The sequence below is a fragment of the Helobdella robusta genome (genome assembly GCF_000326865.2).
Source record: "Helobdella robusta unplaced genomic scaffold HELROscaffold_5, whole genome shotgun sequence".
NCBI lineage: Eukaryota > Metazoa > Annelida > Clitellata > Rhynchobdellida > Glossiphoniidae > Helobdella > Helobdella robusta.
Window position 1 is genome coordinate 1,437,069 of NW_008705254.1, and position 27,874 is coordinate 1,464,942.

Sequence of the window (27,874 nt, forward strand, 5' to 3'; positions counted from 1 at the left end):
GTGCAGTCCTGTTCAGGGAATGGTTTGTGCGTCGCTCCCGATGTTTGCCAGTGCTACTCCGGCTGGACAGGTCTCAATTGCGGCAAATATTCTTGCTCCAGGTTACTTTTTCCAAATTTTTTACTTGTCAGCTCTTTCACTCTAAGCCAAAAATGTTTTGCAAGTAAAGTAAAACATTCTCCATCGTACTAATTGAAAGTACTCTCTTAATGACATCAGGGTTTACGATTGTCTGGGCCGAGGTGCGTGCGTAGGACCTGATAGATGCAGTTGCGAGGCTGGCTGGTGGGGCGACGATTGCTCGAGGACCAACTGCTACCAACGAAATAATTGCTCAAACAGGGGCGTCTGTATTGGACCTGACCAGTGAGTCAGATGTGAATCGTTCGTCGGGCTATCTGGCGTGTCGTTAATAAATTTGTGTTTAATGATTCAAAATAAATATACTCATGCATTTTCAGGTGTATGTGCGCTTCTCAATATTCTGGACTTGACTGTTCCCAATGTAAAGAAGGCTGGTGGGGCAGCAGTTGTTTGCCCTGTCCCAGTTGCGTCCACGGAACCTGCAACAAAATGACAGGTAAACATTTGTTGTTTTTGAAAAAAACATTTTAAAAAAATAATTGTACCACAGGTAAATGCGATTGTAGTGGAGCGAACTTCGTTGGTCCTCTGTGCGAGGAATGTGCTCCGAAATTTTTTGGACCTCTGTGCCTCCCTCTCATCAAACTGTTCAGCATCCTGCCTGACAACGGACCTGATTTGGGGGGTACCGTCATTTATATTAGCGGAAACAATTTGCCAAACGTCAGGACATATAAATGCAGGTTGTTTATCCTCTATTTTACAATTACATTTTTGTTCAATTCTTTCCCTGAAATAATTTTTTGAATCTTCATTAATCATTCGAAAATATTAACAATTAATGACGATGGCAGCCAAACGAATAATTTTTTCAAGATTTAACGGCAATGTAGAAGTTAATGGAAGTTGGATATCGGAGGATAAAATATCATGCAGAAGTCCACGAACGCAGGCAGGTGTTGTCCAGTTGGAAATCAAAATTACTGATACTCAAGGATATCTGGACACAAAAGTTAAAAAATTCTTCAAACGTTTAATAGACTAACAGATTTTACAACTAAATAATAAATTTATCATCTTTAATGAAATGCTTTCAAATCACAAAACTAAATATGCATTTCAAAGTTTACGTACACGTTCAACCCTGCCTGTCCCTCAAATTTGTGTGGAAGCACAACAACCCCAAAACGAGGCATATGCACCATGGGACGGTGCTCCTGTTTTCTGCCTTGGACTGGAGATGATTGTGACCAAATTGGATTGGCCCCTGAGGTATCCGCTGTCAAAAATATTTCATTGATGGAAGGACAGGACTTCACATTACAACTTGCTGTAACTCAGGTTGATGTTGAGAACGTTGAAACAACTTTTTGTTTTTAATAAATTTTTATATTTGATGTTATTCGTTTTTAAAATTATTTTTAAAGTTCTATTTTAATTAAACTGATCATTTTAAAAAACGGTTGAATAAGGTATAAAATACTGCAAACACGCCAATCTATAGTTTTAATAATTTAAAATAATTTTTAGGGCACTCCAGTATTAAGATGGCTCATTGTATCATCACCAGCAAATGTTAACTTGGACGAAAGTTCTGGTTTGATAACGTGGGCCAAAGTTCCCGCCAGTACAAAAGCGTACAATTTGAAAGTAGAATGTTCCAACAAATATGGCAGAAGCCTGGCGACGTTCGACGTGGCAGTACCTCCGTCGTATGTCCTCGTGTTGGATGCGCTTCCTAGGGGTCCCTTCATCAGACCGCAGTCCACACTCATCAGTGGGAGGGTTGCGTGGGTCGATGGGTTGGTCAATCCCTACCTCACAAATTCCCAGTTGCCTATCGTTTTGTTGTAAGTTTTCAAAAAAAATTTAATCTGTTAGAATAATTCATTTTAACCTGCAAAGTGGAAAAATTGTTTTAATGTTTTTTTCAAGAATCAAATCAAATTTTGGCCTGAGGAAAATACCGCTAACGTCAACTGCAATGAGCAAAAGAGGTTTGTTTTACACGAGATTCCAACCACTGAGTTCCGAGATTGGTCTGACAGAACTGGTTAGTAATAATTTTTTAACCGATCATTATTTATTTTGCATTTTGTTTTATAAAAATTTGTACTAGTTTTAGTGAAAAAAAAATTTTTTTTCAATTTAACTTTGTTATTGACATCAGGACGCACGACACCCTGCAGACGTAGAAGCCACTCTGACGACTGCTCAACAAAGTTGGAGAGTTTATGGAATGAGTTTCACTCTCGCACCAACATCAGTCTCCAAATACGTCGGCCAATATCAATATAAAAACTTCATAACGATAAAAAATATCGGCTCCGACCCAGTGACTAACATGTATCTAACAGTGAGTGAACGTTTTATTAATCTAATGTTTCTTCGCGCTTCTTATTCTGACTTAAGACGTAAGGGTTCACGGGGAAAATTTAAAAAATCTTACCACAGAGCTACACACCTCCGTTCCATTTGGTTCTCTATTCCGACCCAACATCAACGGCGTCATCGGCACAAATCAAATGCTTCTGGTCACCAACTTCATCGTCGTCGTCAACGGCCACCAATTGTCCAGTTGCAAATGTCCTGAAAGCCAATGAAACTGTTGTCCTCAGTGCCAATCTGTCCGGTAATATTTTGTCATGATTGTACTTTTTGTCCTGTCGTGAATAACAAATGTTTTACATTATTTTCTACAATTTATGAGCATTTTGTAGATGTAGATGAATATTTAGAAAAAGTTCAAATACTTGATCAAATTGCACAACATTTCAGTTGAACAGGGTTACTCAGGTAACCTGCCTTTAACGATGGTAACAAATGATCAAGTGACTGAGCAGAGATCCTTCTACTTCTCCTTCCAGCACAAATACCCAGCATTTGTTTTGTCTCAAACTTACATAGAAGCTGTTGTTTCAAGAGGAAACAACAAATTTTTTCAGGTTTACAAACAAATTTTTAACAGGCATTTCTCACAAAAATTAAAATGAATCAAAAATATAAGTTTGAACATTATTATTCTTCCACGTACAGGTACAACTAACAAACGTGGGTTCCAGGGCTGCCACGAACGTCAAACCACAACTTCCCAGTAGCTCTCTTTTAAGCTTCATCTCATTTGGCAGCAACACTACGACACTGACGAGCACATCAGAGGCAGGAATTATTTTAGAACCGGATCAGACTTGCACTCTGGTGTTTTCCTTCAACCCTTCGGCCAATGAATCCATAGGTGATGTTAAGGGGAGCGCCTCAATCGTGTCAACAGAAACAGCTGCTACTTTCAGTTTCAGGTGAACTGAATTGCAAAACGTTTTCAATTTTTGACTTTCGCCACAAAAATGGTGTATATACGAGATGGCAAACAATTTCTCAACTGCAGGTTCATAATAGCCTCCACAGATCGTTTGAATCTAACAGTGAAAGTTGAAGATGAATACACGTACTTCTCGAGCGACAAACCTCTTTTGGCGGCAGCCCGCGTGGCTTTGACCTCCAGGTACACAGGACTGACTGTCCAGCAAAACACAGATGCGTCTGGTACATTTCATGTTTCATTTGTTATCGTGTTAGCCTCAAATAAATTTCAAACAAATTTCACATTTCCCTAACTGAAAAAATGAGGTTTGTCAAAGATTTGTTTTGTTCAATAGGCGCTGTGACGTTCGTGAACATACCAGAAGATTATTACACTCTGCAGACGTCAGCTGAGAAACACCTGCCAGACTCACGCGTTATATTCGCGACGCAAGGACAAAATCGGTTGTCAGTCTTCTTACAGAGAACAGCTGTGACTTACAGGTTTGAAGTTTGTTCAGAAATAATTTTTTTTAAATAACAAAAATGTACAGAAGTATATAGAAAAATAGAAATAATACAAATATGAATAAAACACAATTTTAAAACAGCTGGGTAGTGAAACCAGTGCCCATAGAAGACAAATACGACATCGTTTTGGAAGCGGATTTCACGACGAACGTTCCGACTCCTGTGGTGACCATGGATCCCACCCAGATCGATTTGGATCTGATGGAGAGGGGCCTGCTGACGACCCTGCAGTTCAAAATTACAAATCACGGATTAATAACGGCTCAAGGATTTCAATTCACATTGCCTGCTGCCAATGCTCATCCCTTCCTTACTTTAACTATGGTTGGTTTTTTTAATTTCGTAAACTATTTTAAAATCTACTTTTATTTTTCAGAGCAACACGGACCTCGGAGACATCCCGGCGAACACAACGTTGTACGCCGTTGTCGAAGTTCACGTAGATGAGGTTAAAAAACTTCAATACCTAGACTCCAGTCTCGCCAAGAGGAGTGTTCGTAAAAGGAGTAATTTGTAAGTTTACCTAATGTGGCTGCGACATTCAAAAATGGATAGATGTAAAATAATAATTTTAATTTATATATAAAATTTCAATAATTTGAATTTTGGAAGAGTTCGGTAAAATATTTTATTGTTTATTTTCCAATTGAAATATTTTGAAGTATAAAATGCCTGAGCCTGCTGATGAAAGCCATCTACTACTACATCTGCGACAAGAAGCGTTACAACGAGCTCATGTCCACCATCGATAACTCAAAAGTTTGTTCAGCTGAAGCAGCAAGAGGCAGTGGTCTCGGGATGAACATCCAGTTCCGACCCTGGCTGGCCCCTGCCTTTGGATGGGGAAGTGGATCGGGTCAGATTAACTTTAGAAAGATATTTTACTTTGTTAATTTTTGTGATAAAATTTTTTTATAATATAATATAATATAATATTTATATAATATTTACTAAGTCAAACAATGCTAAATGTAAAATTGCAACTTTATTTTAAAAAATTAACTTTTTTTATACAAAAAATTTGACAGATTTATCTAAGGGAACGACTGTTACTTCCCCGATAAACTGCAACTGCGTTTTCAACTACCCGTGGACTTGCTTCTCCGCCTACAGATCTGTCGCCAGCTGCATCAACAGCTGTAGAAAAATTCCCAAAATCGGAGTGGTTACGGCAATGATTCAGTGTTTGGAGAAGATAGAGAAAGTCATCGAGTGTGTGGTTCTGGCTGCTATTCAACTGAATTTTAATTAAAAAAATAATTGATTTTACTTTATTCTTTCATTCCAAAGTATTTTTGTAACAAAATAAAAGCCAATTAAACTTTAGTTTTAGTTTAATAGACAAAATATTTGTTACAGCTGTGCCAAGTTATTTCTTGAGTGTCAGTTTGGAGTCGGAAAAACAGAAAATTCGGGAAATTCAATGAGGAAGAAACGAAGTGCCGTCCTGAGCAGAGAGGACATGGGACTGATGATGGGTGAGAGATCGATTGCCATTTACGAGTACTATGTGCTTGCCAGTACCTATCTAGGCAACAATGATTGGTTAGTTTACTTTTGAAATTTTATCTTGAATCATTGCAAAAGTTAATTCTTTATGAATTTAAATTCAAACTTGTAGGTTTTACCTCTCCGAGTATCCATCTCAATGGTTCTCTGACGTGTTTGAACCAGCTTTCTCCGACACAAGTGATGGCGGCTCCTTGGTCACTAAGAATGAGTTTGACGGCATAATGAACAGTCCGTTGCCCAGTAACGCTACCCAAGAAATGGTTCGAAGGTTGGTTCTCCGGTACAATTCCTCGTTTGCAGATTGGAGCAGAGGAGGGGAGGGCCTGGCTGATGGGATGATCAGGTTGGCCAAAGTTCAAGAAAGTGAACAAAAGTTGAAAGTTTATGAAGATAAGGCCAAAAAGGTAAAAAACATATTAAAATATTCATGGACAATTTCAGTCACTTTGGAACTAATTTAATATTTTGAAAGGATAATAAAGAAACCATCGCCGACTGGTACTTAGATGCTTATAACATTTATCAACAAGCTCAATCAGTAAGCTTATTTATTTTTAAATTTAAATTTAAAAAATATAAGACATATAAATAATATTTAACGTAAGAAACCGGACGAAGGCGTGTGCGCCAAGGTTCGGATCCAAATATTGCAGCGCATGACTCTGACGAGGACTGGATTTGAAGCAGAACTTCGTCTGGAGAATGGGGAGGCGAGTGACCTGACGGGTATCAAGGTGGTCATCGAGATAACAACGTACGGCACAACAAACACCACAGACGCTCTCTTCAAATTTGCCATCGGTAAGAAATTTTAAACATACACAAATTCATTTATTTTCCGTTCTTATGTCAATTGAGCCTTACTTCTGCCCCAGGAAAGCCGACAGTTGAAGGCCTGACGGACGTGACAGGGAGTGGAGTGTTGAAGAAAGGTGACACTGGCACAGCGAGGTGGCTCATCATTCCTTACTCGTCAGCTGCACCAACCTCAGACGTCCAGTATAATGTCGGAGGCACTCTCTACTACACCGTCGGTTAGTAGTTTTGTTTTTATTTCTCAATGGTTTAAGAACATTTTAAATTGGGGACGTTCTGTCATTACAAATCTAAACAACGTTGAATATTTATAGGAGAGCAAAGCTTGACAGTGCCCCTGTTCCCAGACACTATCACAGTGAAACCTGACCCTCGCCTCTCCGTCAATTACTTTCTTGAAAAATACGTTTACAGTGATGATCCTCTCACTCCAAGTTCTATTATTATACATTTTTTTATTTTTTAAAATAAAAAATAAATAATTTAAAATGAAAAAAAAATATCATTTCAAACTTAGTGATTCAAAATTTCAGAAATTATAGAGCCTGCCGTCCCATTCACGCTGGGCATCCTAATTTCAAATTCTGGCCACGGACCAGCTACGAACCTCAAAATAACGTCCTCCCAACCAAAAATTATCGACAACGAGAAAGGTCTACTGGTAGATTTTAAAATTATCGGCACAAAAATTGCCGGAAGGGATGTTTCGCCGTCGTTAACTGTCAACTTTGGTGATATTCTTCTCATGTCTACGATGTCAGCTCAGTGGATGATGACCTGTTCCCTCTCCGGAACCTTCTCAAATTATTCGGCAACTTTTCAAAATACGAACCCACTTGGTGAGTTATAAAGTAATCAGTCTTTTTTATTGGTATGTTAATTTTCATTACGAATATAACTACATACAACGATCAGAAACTTTTAATTCGTGATTGAAACAATTAGTTGTAATCGGTTGGGCAGGAGATTCCCGCCTGTCTCTTCTAGAAGAAGTGAACTTCCACGAACTCCTTCACACCGTCCTCATTGACTTTCCAAAATCTGACTCCCTGGTTGATTTCTTGATCGTGAATCCATCGATGACTCTTGATTTGCTTCCATATTTGGTGTACGATAGTTCAAACGCAACCAATCCACTGAACGTCTCCATGTGCAACGTATCAAGTGACGGACTGCTTTTGGGCAGGCCTCTCAAAGTTTGCTGAATTTATTTTTGATTTGTAATATTAATTAATTTTTATTCTTTGTGAATGTGTGAATATTAACGCTGCATGTACAACTTCAGTTAACTGTGTCATGTGAGACGTTCGGTTGGGTGTACGTCAGAACGCTCTTCCCACCAGCAGTAAACCTTCTACAAACTTTCACGAGTGTAACCAGAAACAATTCAAAACAAATTGACGTTGAAAGAAATATCTGGCTGCAGCAAATTAAACAAGAGAATTATTTGCATATCTTCGACTACATTCCATCTCCAGGTAAGAAAATTTTCCTTTTGTTGAAATTGAATCTGTCATTGTCTGTGATGATCTTATTTTTAATTTTTTGAGGAATAAAATTAAAAAAATAATTCCAGGCACGTTCGTCTACAGCATCGTTATGAAAGCAGCCAACTTGCACCCTCCAAAGTTTCCCAGCGATGCAATCAGCGTAGACGTTCCAGAAAACATCCAACCTCCGCATGTTGTTGTGACGGTCAACGCTACAGACGCCGATGTGGAGGACAACGTGGTAACTTACTCCCTGAAATCTCAACCAGATTTGCCTTTCAAAATTGGACCTCAAAATGGTTTGTTGAAGTATTTTGTGTTACGATAAAATAATTTTTAATTTCATCTTGTTACTAGGCGTCATCAGCACCACGAGACAACTAGACAGAGAAGAGCGAGACCTGTACAGCATCGTCGTCATTGCCACAGATTCTGGAAACCCTGCAAAGACAGGAACCTTAATAGTTGCGGTCAACGTGACAGATGTCAACGACAACGCTCCTCAAATTCTCGGACTGCCTGGTACTCTCAGTTTCGAAGATATAACAGCTGTTGGAAGTGAACTGTTGAAGAATGTAGCTGTGAAAGATGTGGACGCCGGTGACAACTCCGTGCTGACCGTCCAGTTGGTGCATCCAGACAACCATGATTTGCTGGCGTACAATCAAGTTGATCAGACCATAACATCGAAAACATCGTTCGCAGGTCATCTGGGCAGCCATGAATTCATTATCAACGTCACTGACCATGGCCTGCCTCCATTAACAACCACGGCGAAATTCACTTTGAAAATCTCAAAAGCAAACAATTTCAAGCCAACGTTCAACAACACAGAATATGTTTTCAATGTCAGTGAAACAAAACAAGCTGGAACAGTTGTTGGGAAGATGTCGGCATGGGACGGAGACGATCCCAACGAAAAAATTACGTACTCCGTTGTCCCATCTTCGGAATACGTTCCGTTCACTTTAAATTCCAATACAGGCGTCGTTACGAACTTGGTGCCAATGGTCGCTTCAAGCGAAAACACAATTTTCAAGTTCAAAGTGATGGCTGCTGATGATGGGGCCCCGCCAACCGGCCAGCTCTCGAGTTCAGTAGATGTCTTAGTGAGAGTTGTCGACGTGAACGATCATCCGCCAATGTTTTCTCAACCAAGTTACGTTGTTAAGGTCCCTGAAAACGCTTCCATCGATACAGAACTACTCGTTGCCCAAGTTTCTGACCTGGATTTCGGTATCAACTCTGAAATAAAAGACTTCTCTTTTAAAATTCTCTCCCCTCCTAACTTGGTTTCTGGCAATTATTTCAAACTCGTTCCCGACCTACAAAGCAAAAGAGTGAAACTTCTTAACACGGCATCATTCGATAGAGAGCTAATCGATACATTCGTACTGGAGTTGAAGGCGGTTGATTCGGGCGCGCCACCACTGGAATCGACAGCCACTGTTGCAGTGTCAGTCACCGACGTCAACGACTGCATACCTCGTTTCAACAGCACGTCAGCCAACATCACTGTATCGAGGAGGACTCCTGTCAACTTTCTCCTCTACACCTTCAAAGCCGAAGATTGCGATCTCGACTGTTAGTTTAATCGAAAATTTGTCGCGGTATGGTGATTTTAATAAATTTTGATTTTTGTTTGTAGCTCAGCTGACCTACTCAGTCCTCCCATCTTCCCCTGGTCCTCTCCGTTTCATTTCCGTCAACAAAGACACTGGAGCAACGCATCTGACCACATCTTTCAGAAACGACCTGGCGATTTCTTCCGTTCAAGTGTCGATGCAGGTGTTCGATGGTCAGCACGTCTCTTCGAACAATCAACATCTCACCATACACATCAGTGATTTCAATAATTTCCCGCCTGTCTGTGAAGGAAAAGTTTACGAGGTCCATAAAAAAAAGTTTAAATTTTTTGATTACAAATCTTAATAACTTGTTCCAATCAACTCATTCGAAGATGCATATCAAGTTAATATTTAAAATTTCACAGACGTCGTTAAACGAAACACTTGAAGTGGGCAGCAAGTTAGACGTCCACTTCTCATGTACTGACCAAGATAGTTCCACACTCTACTACTATTTGCAATTTGGCAATGAAGAAAACTTCTTCGCAATCAATGTTTTGACAGGTGTTTCCAATGTTTCAATTATGAATGTTAAACTTTTAATTAGTTGAACCGAGTTTCATGAAATAAATTTAAAAAATTGTTACAAATTCTCTTTAACCAACAATTTTTATTATGCTGCTCATTAAAACAGGGCAGTTAACATTAGCGAAGTCTCTAAAAAATGGAGCCAAACCGATGTACAACTTGACCGTAGCGGCATACGATGACTTGGAACAGAGCATTGCACTCAATTCATCAGTTTCTGTGATTGTGAACGTCCTCAAGGTTAATGAGTACCCACCATCTTTTGTTGATAAATCTGGAGTAACGTTGAAATTAACAGTTGGACAACTGGTTCCAAATTTGTATCAGGTATGTATTTAGATTTTGTAAAATTCTTATTTTAATTTCTGATATTTATTTTGTTAAAACAAAACAAAAACAATGTTTTTTTATCACAATTATACAGTTTATTGCAAAAGATGACGACAACGATGACGTCACAATGAGCATCCTGCCTTCTTTGGAATCAGGTTACTTTTCATTGGAACCCACGACGGGCTGGTTGAGTGTCGTCAAGCCGGTCAGCCAGGTCACAAAGATGATGTTTCAGATTGAAGCCACCGACAACGGTGCATGCTTTAAATAGTTTATATAAATTTTTTAAATTAGCGAACTATGAAATTGCTTTAATAAAGTAGGAAGATAACTTATTTAACCTTTAATTAATAAATTTGTTTGTTAATTTATTAATCAGTTAATATTTTATTGATATTTCTCAAGGCATTCCACCATTGTCATCTTACCTGGATGTGGTTATTTCTGCAAGCAAGATGACAATTCAAACTGAGCCACCGACCGATACCAACACACCAACCAACACAGCAACCAACACACCAAGCACAACTACAGCAGAGCGACAACCTACAGTCACAAATATTACTGTACCAACACAGGCAAACAAAACGCTGACGACACAGATGATAATAACAACACCAATCACCACAACCCGGTTAAACTCAGCCTGTAAACATTACAATTTCTTAAAATTATTGGCTCTGATATTTAGTTGTGCTTCTCTGGTGAGTTTGACTATTTAAAATAATAGTAAAAAAATTCCAAAATGAAAAATTATCCATCCATAAACTTGAATCAACTCTTCAACACTTTTTCTAAATTATGTGAAATTTTCGATTGAGAATTGAATTGCCTGATAATGTTAATGTTACTGTTTTTACAATAGAATACAGTTTAATACCAAATTAAATATGCGTTCATCCCATGTGGTCTGGTCTGTAGTCAGTTTTTGAATTTACAATACCGACTTGCTGTAATTGTCTAGCTGAGAGCTTCTTATAAAAATTGTATTAGTGAACAGTGTAAAAGCGTAATGACTAGTATTATAGCACATTCACACACACAAACAAACACACAAACAAACCCACACACAGAGACACAAACAAACACACAAACAAGCCAACACACACAGACACGCACAAACAAACAAACCCACATGCACAGACGCACGTCACACTCACTCGTGTTATTCACCTCTTACAATTGAACATCCTCTTACTAACTAATTTGAATGACAGTGTGTAACAAGTAGGACGATTGAACGATTGTATTGCATTGATGTAAAGTAGGAATGAATGTTTCAAGTCGCCGTTAGAAAAATGTACCACCACGTGTGTGTGTGTGTGTTTGTTTATGTGTGTGAATTTTTAAATTTTCAATATTTACTGATATAACTGAGAGAAAACTTCAGATATCAGCCATCTGGCATTCAATAAATACAAGCCAGCTATATAAAACATGTACATAGTTCAGCAACGCGTGATAGGCAGAAAGACAGTTTAGTGGGGATTGACCACAGTTGGAATCGAAAACAATCGCAGTAGCCTCGAAGCATTCACGTTCTTGACCGTAAGCACCTAGTCAAGTTTCAAGGTCAAACAGAAATGTCCCTGGCCCGTGGGGTAATAGAATAAATGGTCAGTATTCATTCAAGCAAAAAAATGATTTGGAAACCAAAAAAGTAAAAAAGAACTGTTGAGTCGATGAATTGATATTGATAAACTAGCAAATGATATTTGTGCCTATACATAAATACAATTAAATTTGTTAATTAGATTACGTTTAATTTCAAAAAAATCAGTAGATTTTAGTACCTCTTCGAGTTATATTAAACAACAAATTTATTAATTTATCAGCAAATACACCAATAGACAATTATTTAAATTGCACAGCGGGTTTGGTTATAAATCGAAATTTGAAATAGTTTCTTCCACCTTTCTTCTTCATTGTATAATGATCGTACATGTTCACACGCATGCAAATATAACTTCGGCATATAGGGCAAGAACTATATCTTTTCCCAAACCATAACTTAATACATGGTATGTGAAACGTGTGACTACAGGGCAGCTCGGTCACAATTCCTCCTTCCTTGAATTTGTCCAAACATATGGCACAGCTATCGTTTCTAGATATTTCTTCAAAATATGGCACCGAATAAATTCGTTGGTTGGAGAGAGGGTGGAAGAATAGGTCCCAGTGGTACATCATTCCAGTTAGAGTTCCATCCAATGTCACTATTTTTTTTGAAAAATATTCTACTGTAGGTTTATTGAAGTAAGCATCTTGTGGGCTCTTCAACAATTGATATTGTTCTTGCTTGTTTAATAAGCGTACCTTATTCAACCAACTACTCCCTTCTATATTTTCCGGATCTGGACATGTCACAAGGTAATCAGACAATTCTTTCATTTCTTTCAGCGTCAATTGATGTTTGATGCTGCATTTTACTAGGTAGTTAAAATATATTGCAAACTTCACTTTGCTTATTCTTCGTAAAAATCGCTTAAAGTACGAACCGGCAAAATCGTTTGCCATTTCTTCGATTTCAGTCTTCGATAGATCCATCATTGACGATCCTCGTGTAAAGTTTTTACAGACTGCGATTCTCATAAGATATCGCCGTAATATATATAGATAAATTCATGCAACCAAAGATAGTAAAGTGTAATTTTTACATGTACACAATTTACAACCAAAGATAATTAAAGATTTTAGATTTTCTTCTCTGCGGATCAACAGCCACCATTAACATTAAGCTGTTGTGCAAGTACAAGCTTGCAGGTACGGTGCCCACCACACGAAACTGTTTACATTGCATATTATTTATTTATATTTTTACAAAAATTTCCATTTGAATGGCATTCGAGACGTGCTATCATAACCTATTTTCCACATTTACAATCAATTGATTTCATTCGGATGGCATAGATACCGTAACGATCGAGTAAGCAGGTGTCACTTTGAACGCCACGATGTCTTGATGGCATGTCAGTTTAGATTATTACGTAATCGTGTTTAACTTTATTTCTTCTCGGCTTTCAGATAATCAGATTTTTCAATTCTTCTTAATAATCCGGCTCTGTCGAACGCATACCTTCTTATACGTTATTCTCCGCTTGCAGTTAAACTTTCATGTGTCGCAAAGGCGACCCCACACAATCCACACCACACACGCACATTACGTATTTACGCGCGTTTTGAACAGACAGTATTTGAAGGCCAATGATAGCTCGAGACACGGCACTTCTACTGACCGACCTAACTCGGTGACACACTTAAAATGTTAGATATGTATGTGTGAATATATGTATTCAAACAATTTTATTCAATCAAACAACAAGACTAATTCGGAGACCAAAAAAGAAGGGAAATTACCGTTACGTATAGGGACCTGTTGGGTTGGTGAATCTATATTTTTCTTGGAAGTTTATTAACTAACAAATAAATGATTATTTGGTACAGATAAATGATTAAATTTAGACGATTCAATTGAAATACGCTTAACTAAAAGAAATTATTCTGTGTTTAGTATTATTTTACAATTATAAATATTAGTAGATTATAACAGAAAAATATCACATGGTAAATTAATACAATTAAAAAACAAATTCAAATATAGAAAATTAACAAATTCACATATAAAAAAATTAGTGACGTTTAACGCAAGGCTCCGTCACTATTCGAAATTGAAAATGACTTTTGCCATTTTTCCATTTCGATGTAAGCTTCGCAATCATTCTCAGATGCAGGCAGATGAACGCCCGACACAGAGGGCATGAATCCTTTGTCTCAAACCATTTTCGAATGCAGAGTATATGAAACGTGTGGCTGCAATGCAACTCGCACACCAAACCTCCTTCCTTGAACTCCTCCAAACATATTACACAGCGGTCATTTCTAGATATTTCTTCAAAATATGGCACCGAATAAAAATTTTGATTGGAGGCAAGATGGAAGAAATGGTCCCTGTGGTATATCATTCCATATACCGTTTTGTCCCTGGTCGCTAATCTTTGTTTAAAATATTTTACTGTAGATTTTTTGAAGTAAGCGTCTTGAGCGCTCTTTAACAAATGATATTGTTGTTGCTTGTTTAGTAAGCGAACCTTCTTCAACCAACTACTCCCTTCTATGTATTCCGGGTCCAAACATGTCAGCAAATAATTAGACATTTCTTTCATTTCTTTCCACGTCAACTTGTGCTGGATGTCACATTTTGCCAGAAAGTTGAAATATGTTGCCAATTTCACTTTTTCTTTTCTCCATAAAAATCGCTTAAAGTACCTGTCTGCAAGTCGGTTTCCTATTTTGGAATCAAATTTTGAAAGATTCATCATTTACGATCTTCGTGCAAAGTTTATTATGGGCAGCGACCAACAAGGATTCTTTGTGATATATATATAGAGTTAATGGGGTTTGAGAACAGTTACAAGCGTGAAATTTACAACCAAAAGATTATAGATTTAGGTAGGTCAAAGAATACACTGTACACCACACGATGTGTGTAGTGTACACATGCACACGACCTATGCCTTGCCTATCCACTCCACATAACGCACGTTTGCATTAATCATTTCATAATATATATAACTGAATTTTCCAATTCAATAGCACTCAAATCAGGCTATTCAAAACCCGCTTGCAGTTCCAAGACCTGGTTATGCCACTTTTTGCCAATTGGTTATTTTACAACCACCGAGAGAAGTCAGATTTTATTGAATTAACAAAAATATCTCAATAATCATTTTATTAGCATTGTAGTAGTCGTTATTTGAGAAGAGGTAGTAGTAGTAATGATAGTAGCAGCAACAGCTGCAATAGTAGCAGCTGCAGTATTGCTAGTGCTGCCATTATAATTGTTAGCGCCTAATTTTTTGTTGTTCATATTATTAATAATATAAATAGAAGTATTTGATGTATAAAGTAGGAGATGTATTAGTAAGTAGCAGTAGTAGTAAAAGTAGTAATAGTAGTAGTAGTAGTAATGCTAGTATTAGTTGTAGTAGTAGTAGTATTAGTTGTTGTAAGAGTGGTAGTAGTAGAAATGCTAGTATTAGTTGTAGTAGTAGTAGTATTAGTTGTTGTAAGAGTGGTAGTAGTAGAAGTAGTAGTAGTAGTAGTAGTAGTAGTAGTAGTAGTAGTAGTAGTAGTAGTAGTAGTAGTAGTAGGAGTACAAGTAACAGCGTAGTAGTAGTTTCATTGTTCTTTATTAGCAATAGTTTATTATTATTATTACTAATCATTACTACTACTACTATTAAAAGTGATTCAGTCTTATTATGCAGCCATAACTTGACAATGGAGCTTCATTGTTATGGAGGTCTATATATGTTCGTTTCTTCTCATTATTCGTGTGACATTTCTTCGTTGTAAACATGTTCCTTCTCGTTAAATTTCTTGAAGATTGTTAACTGAGTTGAGTTTTAAGATACAGTAGAAAGAATGTACGTAAAAAATCAATTTAAATAATTAAATACTATCGCTATTGCTACTACTACATTACTACAACTATTTTAACTTCTACTACTACTACTACTACTATACTACTACTACTACTACTACTACTACTACTACTACTACTACTACTACTACTACTACTACTATTACTATTACAACTACTACTGCTGCTGCTGCTACTACTACTACTACTATTACTACTACTACTACTACTACTGTGTTCATTATGATTATATTCAAAAATATTGCGGATGTTAAATAAAAATTCTGAGAACTTTTCTATTCAAATTTAATTAATTGATGAGGAGTGGAGAAAAGATGATGACGACGACGATGAGGATGGTGATGATTAAATTTGGGGTTATATTTACCATTATTGTCCTCTATGAGTCCATAGATAACGTTACAGCTGCAGGTTTGTATTTTTTATACTATGTTATTTATTTATATTAAATGCAAATTATAATTGCTATTTTTTCGTTGTTACTATTATTTACTACTACTAATAATAATAATAATAATACTACTGCTACTACTACTGCTGCTGCTGCTGCTGCTACTGTTATTACTACCACGACTGCTATAAATTTTGTAATTATTATCAGACTGCGTGTCAAATGATGGAACGTACAGAGGAAAGTTGAATGTGTCAGCGTCTGGGAGGCCTTGTTTCAATTGGCTGTCAAGCAAGCTCTGCTTCACGGTCATCATGAATACTAATTATAATAATAATAATAATGTTAATAATAATATAAATAATAATATTTTTAAAAATAATAATAATGTATGTATGTATGTACATGATAATAATTGTTATTTACTTAATGACGGTGCTGATGTTTACGATGAATATCACTCACACAATAAAGACTAAAAATGTGATCTCGAACTTTGACCTTACAGGGCATCGATGACGTCAACTTGACCTCGACCCATAATTTCTGTCGAAACCCCGTTGAGCCGGCAGAGTGCCATCATGAGAAACCCTTCTGTTACTTGGGTCCCTCCAACTCGGACTGGGAATTCTGTGACCTGCCTACGTGTGGTCAGTTTGTCGTTTGTTTGGTGAGGACGAGGTAGAGTAGTGGTTAGAGGCGCTTGATTTTGTGTTGCAGTAACCGGGTTTGATTTCGTGAAAATTTCCTTACGATGAGTTCCGTTTACGTGTGTTATGTATGGTTGGAATTGATGCAAAATTAAATACAAGACATACAAAAAAATACAATACAGATCACATTCCCAAACAATCTAACCTAGCAACCATAATCTTCATTCATCTATTCATTCAAATCAACATTCAAAAACACTGTGGACTTGACAGGATTCGAACCCGGGATATCCTGCTCGGATCCTCTGGGAATGGGAGATGGACGAATAGCAGACGATAAAATTTTCGCGCCAACTCAGTACAACGGCAACTTCAAAGCGAGTTACGCTAGGCTAAATGAGACCAATAAATGTAATTACACTTTTTTTCAAAAATTGTTTAATTCCAAGTTTATTAAATGTTTATAACAAGAAAATAGAAATTAATATGATTAAACGTTTTGTATGATGCGATTTAGATAAAGTTGTATATGTGTTTCAGTGTAATTAAAAAATATAAGCAAATTTTTTTATATTTGCTTTGAAGTCTTTCAGATAAAATGGCATAAGCTGATTAATAATTATATTCATTACCTACCACAAGATTTTACAAACAATTTTAAATAGCAATGACTAATATGTTTAACAATATTAAATCCCTTAATTCAAAACTAGCTAGCTGGATGGCAAATTACAATTACCCAGAGTATGTCTATCTTTCGGTCAACCTCTCACAACCGTACACTGTTACCAAATTAGCCATGACCGGTCTTAACTCCTACGTTACTAAATTAAAGGTGAAAAAGAAAATTAGATTATTACTATTATTGTTATTATTATTGTTGTTATTATTAATAAATTAATAATTAAAAAATAATAATTAGGATTAATGTGTTGAATAATTTTTCTACGCTTTCTCACAAAGGTTGCCTACTCTGTTGACGGCTTTTCTTGGATCTTCTATGGAACGAACGCAGACGACGTTTTGAAAGCGCGCGAATTTGAAGGCAACCACGATGGAAAAGATTTAAATATTATTCATTTTGACAGTCCATTCCAGGTGAATCTCGAATTTTGATACTTTTTTTACTAAAAGCGACCTAAAAACAAATATTTAGTTTGTACGTAGTGCTGAAATCTTCGTGAAACGTATCATCAACAAGTTTGAAAAACGATTGTTTGATTGATAAGTTCTTTAAAATGTCGTAACAATTAAATATTAATTACTTACTTAATTAGTTAATTAATTTTAATTAACTAATTCAATAATTAATTCAAAAATTATCAAAATTCTTCAAAATATCGCAACAATAACCATTTCCAAAAATGTTCGTATTAAAAAAAATTCAAAGGCTATATTAGTAGCCCTCATCCCAACGACGTACGTTAATCTTCCTACATTGAGAATAGAACTCTACGGATGTCCCTCTCCAAATACAATTGTGAAGAGAACTTTTATCGACCATGATATCAGTGTATGTGCTTTATTTTTCCTATTCTCAATTCTACTTCCTTTTTCAAGAATATCAACAACAAACACAGTGTAATAAATAGATACACACGGATCACTGCATCACATTGAACAGCAATTTATATGTAGCACATATAATATAACGTTTATAATAACCAATTCCAAAAATGTTTGTATTAAAAAAGAAGAATTATATTACATATAAACATCATATTATATGTGTTAAGTAGTCAGAGATCATTTTGTTTTAATAATTGTAATAAATGAAATTAAAATTTACATAAAAATTGTGTTAATGTTGTCTGTACTTGTACTCTATTTAACCGGACGAAATGCAATAACCAATAAACAGACGAACACGTATTGGTCCGCAGTGAACAGTCCCTACATTATCAGAAGCCCACTCTTGTTGAGAGTCGGTGCTACACTTAGCATTGAAGCTGGAGTTAAAGTTGTTTTCGCTGACAAGTCTGCCTCTCTAACCGTTTCTGGTTGGTTGGTTTGTTTTCCGGTTTTTTAAATTGTAAAAGTAAAACCTAAGAAGTAATGCCGTTTTAGTGGAAATATTTTATTCAATTCAGTAAATCATTTTGTATTTATATGGCGCAAAGCTTAAAACTCGCAAACAACCAACCAGCGAGAATGTGCTCGAAGCTTCCAAACGTTGCTGAAGCTGTAGTTTGATAGCATTAATGTTTAAATTCTATTTCGAAACCTTAGGCTGCTTGGATTTGAGGAGTATCGAGGGTTTAGAAGTTCAGTTCCTCTCAAACAACCTCCTCAGTTACTGGGCAAGTGTTGATTACTTCGACAGCAACAAACCTTTCTGGCAAGGAGTTATTTTTCCATCCGATCTCTCGAGTGAGGCTTTCTAATTACTTTCTTAAAAAACAATTTTTTCAAGATTTGAAATTGATTCGATTCATACACAGTAGAAATGGATGTTTACAATAATTTTCAGCAGCCTGCAACGTCAATTTAAGAAATCTCTACGTACGTGGCGCCGGGATCAAGTCGAACATGAAAAACGTGAACTGGAAGGGCTTCATCATAAAAAATAGTTTACTGGCGATTTCGTTCGCAAGTAGCGAGAACGTTAATCTGACGAATTGCCTCTTTAATGGCAATGAGGTGAGTTTTGAAAGTAAATTCATCTGCGTGCTCATGTAACGTGTTGTTTATTTAATGGACACAAAATGATGAAAATAATCGCCTGCTTATGTTGTGTGTTGTGCTTATTTAATTTCAACACAAAACCTATCCACCGTCCTGCAGAATGGCATTGAGCTTCCACGAATGAAGTCTGCTAACATTGAATCATGCCAGTTCACCAACCACAAAAATACGGCCATTCAAATCAATGCAGCTGGAGTTTCAGTTGCTCAATTCTTACTAGCCATATCAAACTCCGCCTTTAGGAATAATAATTTTGGGCTTTACAGTCAAACTTATATTTATCAATCGACAACCGAAACTTTTCAAATAGCAAACTGTTCGTTTGTGAATCACCTGAGTGGTGGTGTTCAGATAAACCCAATGTACATAAGTGGAGCAAATTATTTCCTTGAATCGACGATATTTCAGTCAAGCGGATTTTACACGTCCTCATCACAAGCACCTTTCTCCTGGACTCTAACGAACTCTCTCTTCACATCCTACAAACAGAATCGAGCCGCAGTTTATGTCGGTCTGAATTTGAAATCTCTCTCAGTCAGGAATTGTACGTTCAAGGAAAACGCGATGAGATCTTTGTTTGTCGATACAAATGCCGACCAACCAGCGAACGTGACCATCCAACAATCAAAGTTCACAAACAACAGAGAAGCACCTTGCCTACAGATCAACCTACCAGATACATCCAACAAAAAATCAAACTTTCAAATACATTCAAATGTTTTTTCAAACAATACAATGAACGAAGTCATCAGTTTGAAAATACCATTTCCGAACGACGTAATGCTATCCAATAACAAACTGCTGGATTTTAATTCTCTATACGAAATCTCCTGCTATGCGCCTTACGTTCGCGGGTTCTCCTACAACGCTGATTCAAACTACTGGGGCAGTACGGACTCGAGGAATATTTTTGATCGCGTTTTTGATTTTTATAGAGATTCCAGCAAATCGTTCGTGGAAGTTTTGACTATCCTTAAGGATGAATCAACCGGCAGTCTGCAAACAATTCCAACTAGAAAATTTTTCACATCAAATGGATCAATCGGAGGTATGTTTTTTCTTTAATTTGATACGTTGTGTCTAATGTTAAAAAATAAATGTTTCATTTTAGTTAATGTTTGCTAAAAAAAATTAGGTTTAGTTGACAGTGATACAATTTTGCAATTGACTGCTGAATATGATGCGTACAATGTAACCCGAAACATTTACGTTTCAAATGGGTCGTGCTTGAGTATCCAAGGCCCACTGGTTCTGAGGTTCAAACCTAAAACTGCCATTGTCGTAGAAGGTTTGGTGGTGTTTTAATTTCAAAAGTGTTTCAACAGTTGATGGCAAATAATTTTAAATTTTTTGATAGGAGGCTGTTTGAGAATTGAGGGAAAAGTTACGCTGACAGCTTCCGACAAGACAGGAAATTTTGATGATTACAATTGGAATGGGATAAAATTTTTTAATAGCATTGGTGTGTTTTCAATTGCTTAATAGCAAACCATTTAACATGTTTATACTGGATAGACTATTTTTAATAAACTTTTAGGTTCCATAATAAGAAACGTTTTTGTAAATGAAACCTCACTATCCGTGGAAGTTGTCAACTCCTCAGTGAACATTCAAGACTCAGTTTTTAACGTTGCAAAATTTTTAAAAGTGTCAGGTCAAAATTTAAACGAAATTATTTTAAAGGGAGTTGATGCGAAATGCAATTCTAACTGTTTGGATCTTAGACAAGCAGTCAACATCAGCTTATCAATAATACATTCGGCTGTCACTTGTCAAGCAGAATGTATTATTTTTAACAATGTGAATTATTTAAGTTTCTTGGTCGATTCAAGTTTAATCAAGGGTTCCGACAACTATTATTATTACAAAGCATTAGACATTCGGAACGTTGCGAAGATGAGTGCTACAGTTCACAATTCCTCAATATCGAATACTATCTTCATTTACTACACTGGTTTGGTTAGTTTCAATTTAAAAAAAAACTTCTGGGCGTGTGAGATGAATGAATTCTTTTGCAAATGAAATTATATTTAATTCGTATGAACATCTGAAATTTATAAAATTTAGGATTTCACGATTGAAAACTCGAATCAAGCATCTGAAAAAGATTGCATCGTTTGTAGTATGTGCACCGCTAGTAACTTCAGAGCCAGATCGAACACATTCAAATGCGGCCAGAACATTGTATACACTGATGACTACGTTTCTTCAACCAGTGGGACATTCTCAATAACTGACAACAAAATTTTATCTGGCGTCATAAACATTCCCCTAACAAACCCCACACTTTTTGATTTAAGTAGAAACGAGATGTCAGCGAAGCTGACGGCAAATTACAAAAATTTGGTCTACCTGTACGTATCGAACGTGTATAACACGTTTGATGTGACGAGACATGGAGCTGTCAGGATAGAAAACAACATCTTCAAAAATATTTCCGGACCAGCTGATACATCAGTCCTCAAACTAACATGCACTTCTACCAATGGTGAGATTTATAGTTACAATTACGCTGTATACCTCAGGAACAACACTTTTGAAGGAAATGACGTTACTGCAGCTCTCTCAACCGATTGTTACGGTTTAACATCGGATCGTAACATTTTCAACAACCCTATCTCAGATTATGAATTGAAAATTACAAGAACCGTCAATAACCAAAACCTCCAGTGGCCAGCTTACATTTATTTTGCTCGAAATTATTGGGGCAGTGCTTCGGACCCGAGTTTTAGAGTTTTCGACAAATCCAATGACCCGAACCTGGTCGAAGCAGTAATCAATCCCTGGTTCGAAAGTTCTGACATGACCTCGCTAACAACGAGGACTTCGACGTTTGAGAAAGGAAATGGTCAGATCGGAGGAAGCCTGCAAGAGGATGTAGTACTCACATTCACCAAATCTCCTTACACAGTTATTGAGGATATCACTATTCCGGCTGGCAGGAAGTTGACTGTAGAGCCAGGAGTGAAAATCAACTTTCTGTCCGGAGGGATCATCGTTGAAGGTATTTGTTAACTCCTTCTTTCAAAGTGCGTTGTGAAAAAAATAAATTATGTTATTTACAGGGATTTTAACCATGAACGGAGATGATGACAACAAAGTGGAGTTGGTTTCAAAATCCAACAACTCATTTTGGAAGGGCATAAAGTTTCAGCAAAAGTTCACTGGTTACTCTACGCAATAACTTTTTCTATTATAAATTGTTTTTTTATTATATCGTTTGATGTAATATTCCATTGTGCCTTCATTTATTTGAGTGTTAATTTTACAATTTTGAAAATTTTCAAAGACTGGCTGATAAAGAGAGATAAAAACTGGTGGTCGATATTTTATAAGAACGCTTGGTACGTTGTCAGTTTGAATGAATTCTACTCGAAAAAAGTCCATGCAGACATTTTGTGTCGGCAAGCTGGTTATAAAGAATCATTAACTCAAACTGTTTTCGACTGCAAGTAAGATTAACTAATAAATTTAAAACTTTTACTGATATGAAAAAATGAAGAAAAAAAATGAAAAATGTGCAGCTCGCTTTCAAACGAAGATCGCTTAACAGTACCACCCTGCACTAACAACACTGGCGAATATCAAAGAATCACATTGGCATGCACCGATCCGAACGCGTTTTCATTGCAAGAATGTAGTTTGAACGTACCCCAGGACCCAGAGGTCTTCTACAACATAACGTGTCTCGAGCTGGTGCCAACACAAGCTGGTAAGTTCTTTAAAATCTCTCAAGAGTAATAACTTGAATATTATTTTAAACTGCAAAAGAAGTTTTGCAGTTCTGCGTGAATCAAAACTGAAATGAGAATTTATATACCTAATTTAAAAATAGGATTTTTTAAGCAATATAATATTTTTCTAGAAACCAAATAAATCTTAAAAATTTATATATTTAAAATTGTTCCTTGTTGGTTACTTATTTATAAAGAAACTCGCAAAGAAACTGTTCAATGATCCGATTGAAGTTAAAAAATTGAATGATACTATTTTTGACATTTTCAATCGAGGTACTGATATAAAAAATTTAATTCAAGGGCGACATTCGATACCGAATACATTTTACTCTGACTAAAATATAACATCTTGTCGTTTGATTAAAATATTGAAAACAAATCGATTTCCCAGATAAATCGTGAAATTCACAACAAAATCTGGGCAAGGGCTGGGAGTTACATCATCTTGATGACGTCACATTGAATCTCAAAACTTTGGATGATGACGAAATGTTGTTTCAAGCACTCCCTTGTCTACTGGCAACTGATCCCAAATGTTTCTCGCTCATGTTTTCAAAAAAACCTGGCTGGTTTCTCCGGTATGCAATTGTGAAAAAAACATTCTGCATACCTACACCGATATTGTCTTTTGTTTGTCATTTTTATTACAGGAAGAACGGAGAAAGTTTAATTTTGGACTTAAGAAACAACCCAAGACGTGCCAATGAATTCAACATGGACGCCTCCTTCGTGTTAATGTCAACATTCAACCCATCTGATGTCGGTTACTCGTCTATAAAAGTTTTGTCTTCATCATCTCCTAGCGACAACGTAATATTCCAAGAGAGTGTTACATCATCGTCATCTGCTTCCTTGAGTTTGGTGACGTCATCTGCAGCCAGTGCATCCAACAGTCAGAGCATGTCCAGTTTCAAAATGGAAGAGTGGACGGGGGAAGTTTCAAAGAGGAGGAAGAGATCAGCTGGTGAGTAACTTCAAACTTACATATTGTCACATGCTCAACTATTTTATTTTAAATCATTACCTTAAATTTTGCGTTAGTCGTTGAAATTATGAAATCAAACTGTTGTAAAAAAATAAGTTTTCATTTTTATAAGTGCCTAATTCCTACAAAAACACGTGCACACAGGCGACCAATCCATTTTAAACAATGTCAGAATAGTGAATCCAAACGTCGGCATTTCAATCCAGGGTAAACTGCCAATCCTGAAAAACATTGAGGTCGTCAACAGCGCATCTCATTCCCTGCAAATAAAAGGCATCGTGTCTGGTAACTTCACAGTTGAAAATTTTATCTCTGTTGATTCTGGGGCCTCTGGAATTGTTTTCACGTTGGCCGACTACTCAAATGACTTCCGATGTTTGATATCGAACAGCACGTTTGTGAATACGAAGGAAGCATCTGTTTTGTGGTCTGGGAGAGGAACGCTAATGATTGAGAGATCAAATTTCCTACAATTCAACACTTTCGCCATCAACATGGAATCTCGTGGAGATGAGACAAGTGCATCTAGAGCTCTAATCAAGTCGTCTCAGTTCAAATCGAAATCATGCCAAAATACTTTGCGATTTTACGGCATCGGCTACCAACAATATTTTCAGTATTTTTATGTCTCCATTGAGAATAATGATTTTTTGGAACTGAATGAAAACAACTTTGATTATACACTTATCTACACTGCTTACTTGATCTCAAACATTAAATCAAACAGAATTGTAAACTGTAGGTGCAATATCATCATTTCAATTGGCTTCCAGACTAATGTTAGTCTTATTTCTTTATGAATTCGTCTAAAAAAACTTCAAAATCTAGATTATGTATTTTGAATCCATGAATAAAACTTAAATTCTTCATTATTAAGTTTTAAATTTCTATTATGACAAAAACTTAAAAAAAATGAAACTTTTTCTGTTTAGATATCGGACAACATTTTTGCAGACAATACCGCGAGGACGATAATTAGCTCTGAAAGCATCCACAGTACAATAAAAGATAATATATTTTCAAACAATCTCAAACCATACGGCGAAACTCAGACGATAAAGTTGTACACGCATGCCGAAAGTGAAGTCTCCGTCTACAACAACAGTTTCCTCAAGTCAAATTTGGATTACGATATATACATACAGTCATCTTGGGATAGATTGAGTGGAAATCCTTCCATCATATACGACGTTTCTAATAATAAATGGTCTCAGAATAACTGGTCTGACATCCTAAAAAGGTTGAAAAATATTTCCAAGTCATGCTGGTGTCTTTTTACATTTACAAAAAGTTGATAAAATTAAATTTAAAATCTTAGGATAAGTTGTTTCTACACTTATTCCTACTACTATCCTGTCAACATCTGGCCTTCAATCTCCCTTAATGACGGAAATGAATCCATAATAAGCAAACCATTAACGGGTCTCCTGAATAGAGAATCCGGTGAGTATGAAATGATGTTCTGAATTGATAGAATGATCGCAATTATGAAACGTCGATATCCCAATTTTTGCAGATTTCCACGGAGGTGAAGTAACATATTCTCGAGTTCTTAGCAACATGACGAATGGAGTTTATACTCCTAGATTTTCAATTTTCGTTCCGTTAGTAATTTTTTTAGCAACATTTATATATTAATAGAAAATTTTCAAAAATAATTTGCTTTGAAATAATTATTTTTTAATACTGCAAGAGCGAATGTTACTTTAACGCTGAACGGGGGAATCGTTTTAGAGTTCGCAAATGATTTGAGTTTTGCGGTTGAAGGTGAGTACAAACTGATGTTTTGGTGGTTATTTTATTTCTTTTTTACAATTTTTTATCTTTAAAATGTTGCGTGTGAATTTTAGGCTATCTGGTAATCAACGCGACTGCCGAATCTCCTGTTACATTCAAAAATGTCCATTCATTTTCAGTATTCGGAGGTAGGAATAACATTTTATATCTCTATGTTTCCAAATTTACAGATTAACAATTTTTGACTCATTTGTCAAAACTTCCAAATTAATTTCTGACACTTATTTTATTTCTCAAGATGAAGTTAAGTTGCGGAACGTCAGATTTGTGAACATTAAAAGTTTCGCGATCATAAATGCGAACAAAATTAGCGTGGCTAACGTCCAAGTGGAGGTAATGAGTAATGAATTCAGATTTGTCGGAGATGTCGTTGAAGTGCTGAACTCAACTTTTACGCAAATTTCCTCCTATGCAGTGAACTTTATAAGAGGCGATAACCTGAACAAAATTGTAGAAAATAAATTAACAATTTCTGGATGTACATTTATCGGGTTCGTGTACTTTTGAATCTTCTAATCTCAATTTGTAATTTTTTGTTTAAAAAAAAATTTCAAATTACTTCTAAATAAATAATTTAATACTTATTTATATATGGAAAAAATTTGTTTTGCATTCAGTTATCAAAACGGCCTACGGATATCAAGAGGATTTGATGTGGTTGAAGTAAACAGTTGCTCCATCAGCAAGTCATATTACGTGGGATTGAGCATAGAGAACAGTCAATACAGAACAAACTCCACTGTCAGAATCGTTAACTGCTTGTTCGCAGACAACGGTCTGAGCGTTTTCTCTCCCGGTTACGTTATGGGAAACACCGAGATAAGTCGATCGTCATTTACGGAAACACCTGCAGCCCCCCCGCGTTACACTGGCTACCAAGCGTCCTGCATTTTGCTAACCTTAGATAATGGCGATGAGTTTCTCCTGCAAGAAAACACTTTTCAAAAAAATTCCCTTCCATCGGTAAAACTATTAAGAGCATTTACAGGTTCTACTAAGAAATTAACTCTCAAAATTTTGGACAATGTTTTTGCCAATTCATCAGAAGTATCTCTCGTTCTGGAGAATTTGTTAGGGGTGGAAGCCAGCATCCTGAGAAATAAGTTCCACTCCAATATGGCCGATAGAACCAAAAGTGTAAACAAGGCGAGTTTGTTTTTGTTTGTTAATTCGTTTTAAAACGGCGTTTATCAAATAATATTTTGCTCGTTCATTCCAAAAATATTTTTTTTACAAAAATGTGAACTGTTGTGTAGAAACATCGTAATATGTAAAACTTTTATGAATTAATTCAAACCACAATTTAATTATTTTACAAAATGATTTCTTTCGCAGGCTTCATTCAGTTACATTTATACTAACGATTATGCACTACAATACAATTCTTGGCCTCCAGTTCAGTCAACGATATCGCAAAATCGATTTGAAAAAAACGGCGGAAAATGTTGTTTCGAACTAATGGCCACGTTCGATAATTCTGAACAAATTTTGGCAAACATGTACAACAAGACGAATTCTCGACTGGGAATTTCTTCAAATGTCTTCCTCGATAATTTTCCTTTGGAAGGAGTCATCCTATCAAACATCCCACCTCCTAACTTTACTTATAACATCTTTTCCAATCCTTTCATTAAGTAATTTCGTTATAATTGAAATTATTTATAAATAAATATTAATGACGCTTCTCTTTTTAAAGGTATGATTTCGTTTCAAAATTTAAAACTGGCTTCACTCAAAACTGCACCTACAATTGGTGGGGTTCCAATGAGAGTTTGAGCATCGCAGGCAGATTGAAGGACGCAACTACAGATGCCACACTCGGTCGCATCGTTTATGAGCCCTACTTGAATGAGACCAAGTTCTCGTGCTCCGGAGTGCAGTTCTGTTCAGGGAATGGTTTGTGCGTCGCTCCCGATGTTTGCCAGTGCTACTCCGGCTGGACAGGTCTCAATTGCGGCAAA

General features: G+C 36.4%; 1 protein-coding gene across 1 annotated transcript; it reads left to right on the forward strand.

The window, feature by feature from the left end:
* Positions 1-27,874, forward strand: HELRODRAFT_149755 (hypothetical protein; the record flags this gene model as incomplete). Its single annotated transcript, XM_009027158.1, has 5 exons — positions 1-101; positions 220-366; positions 462-505; positions 14,486-14,502; positions 27,794-27,874. Coding segments are annotated over 5 exons (390 nt in total), but the record flags the coding sequence as incomplete, so codon positions are not given.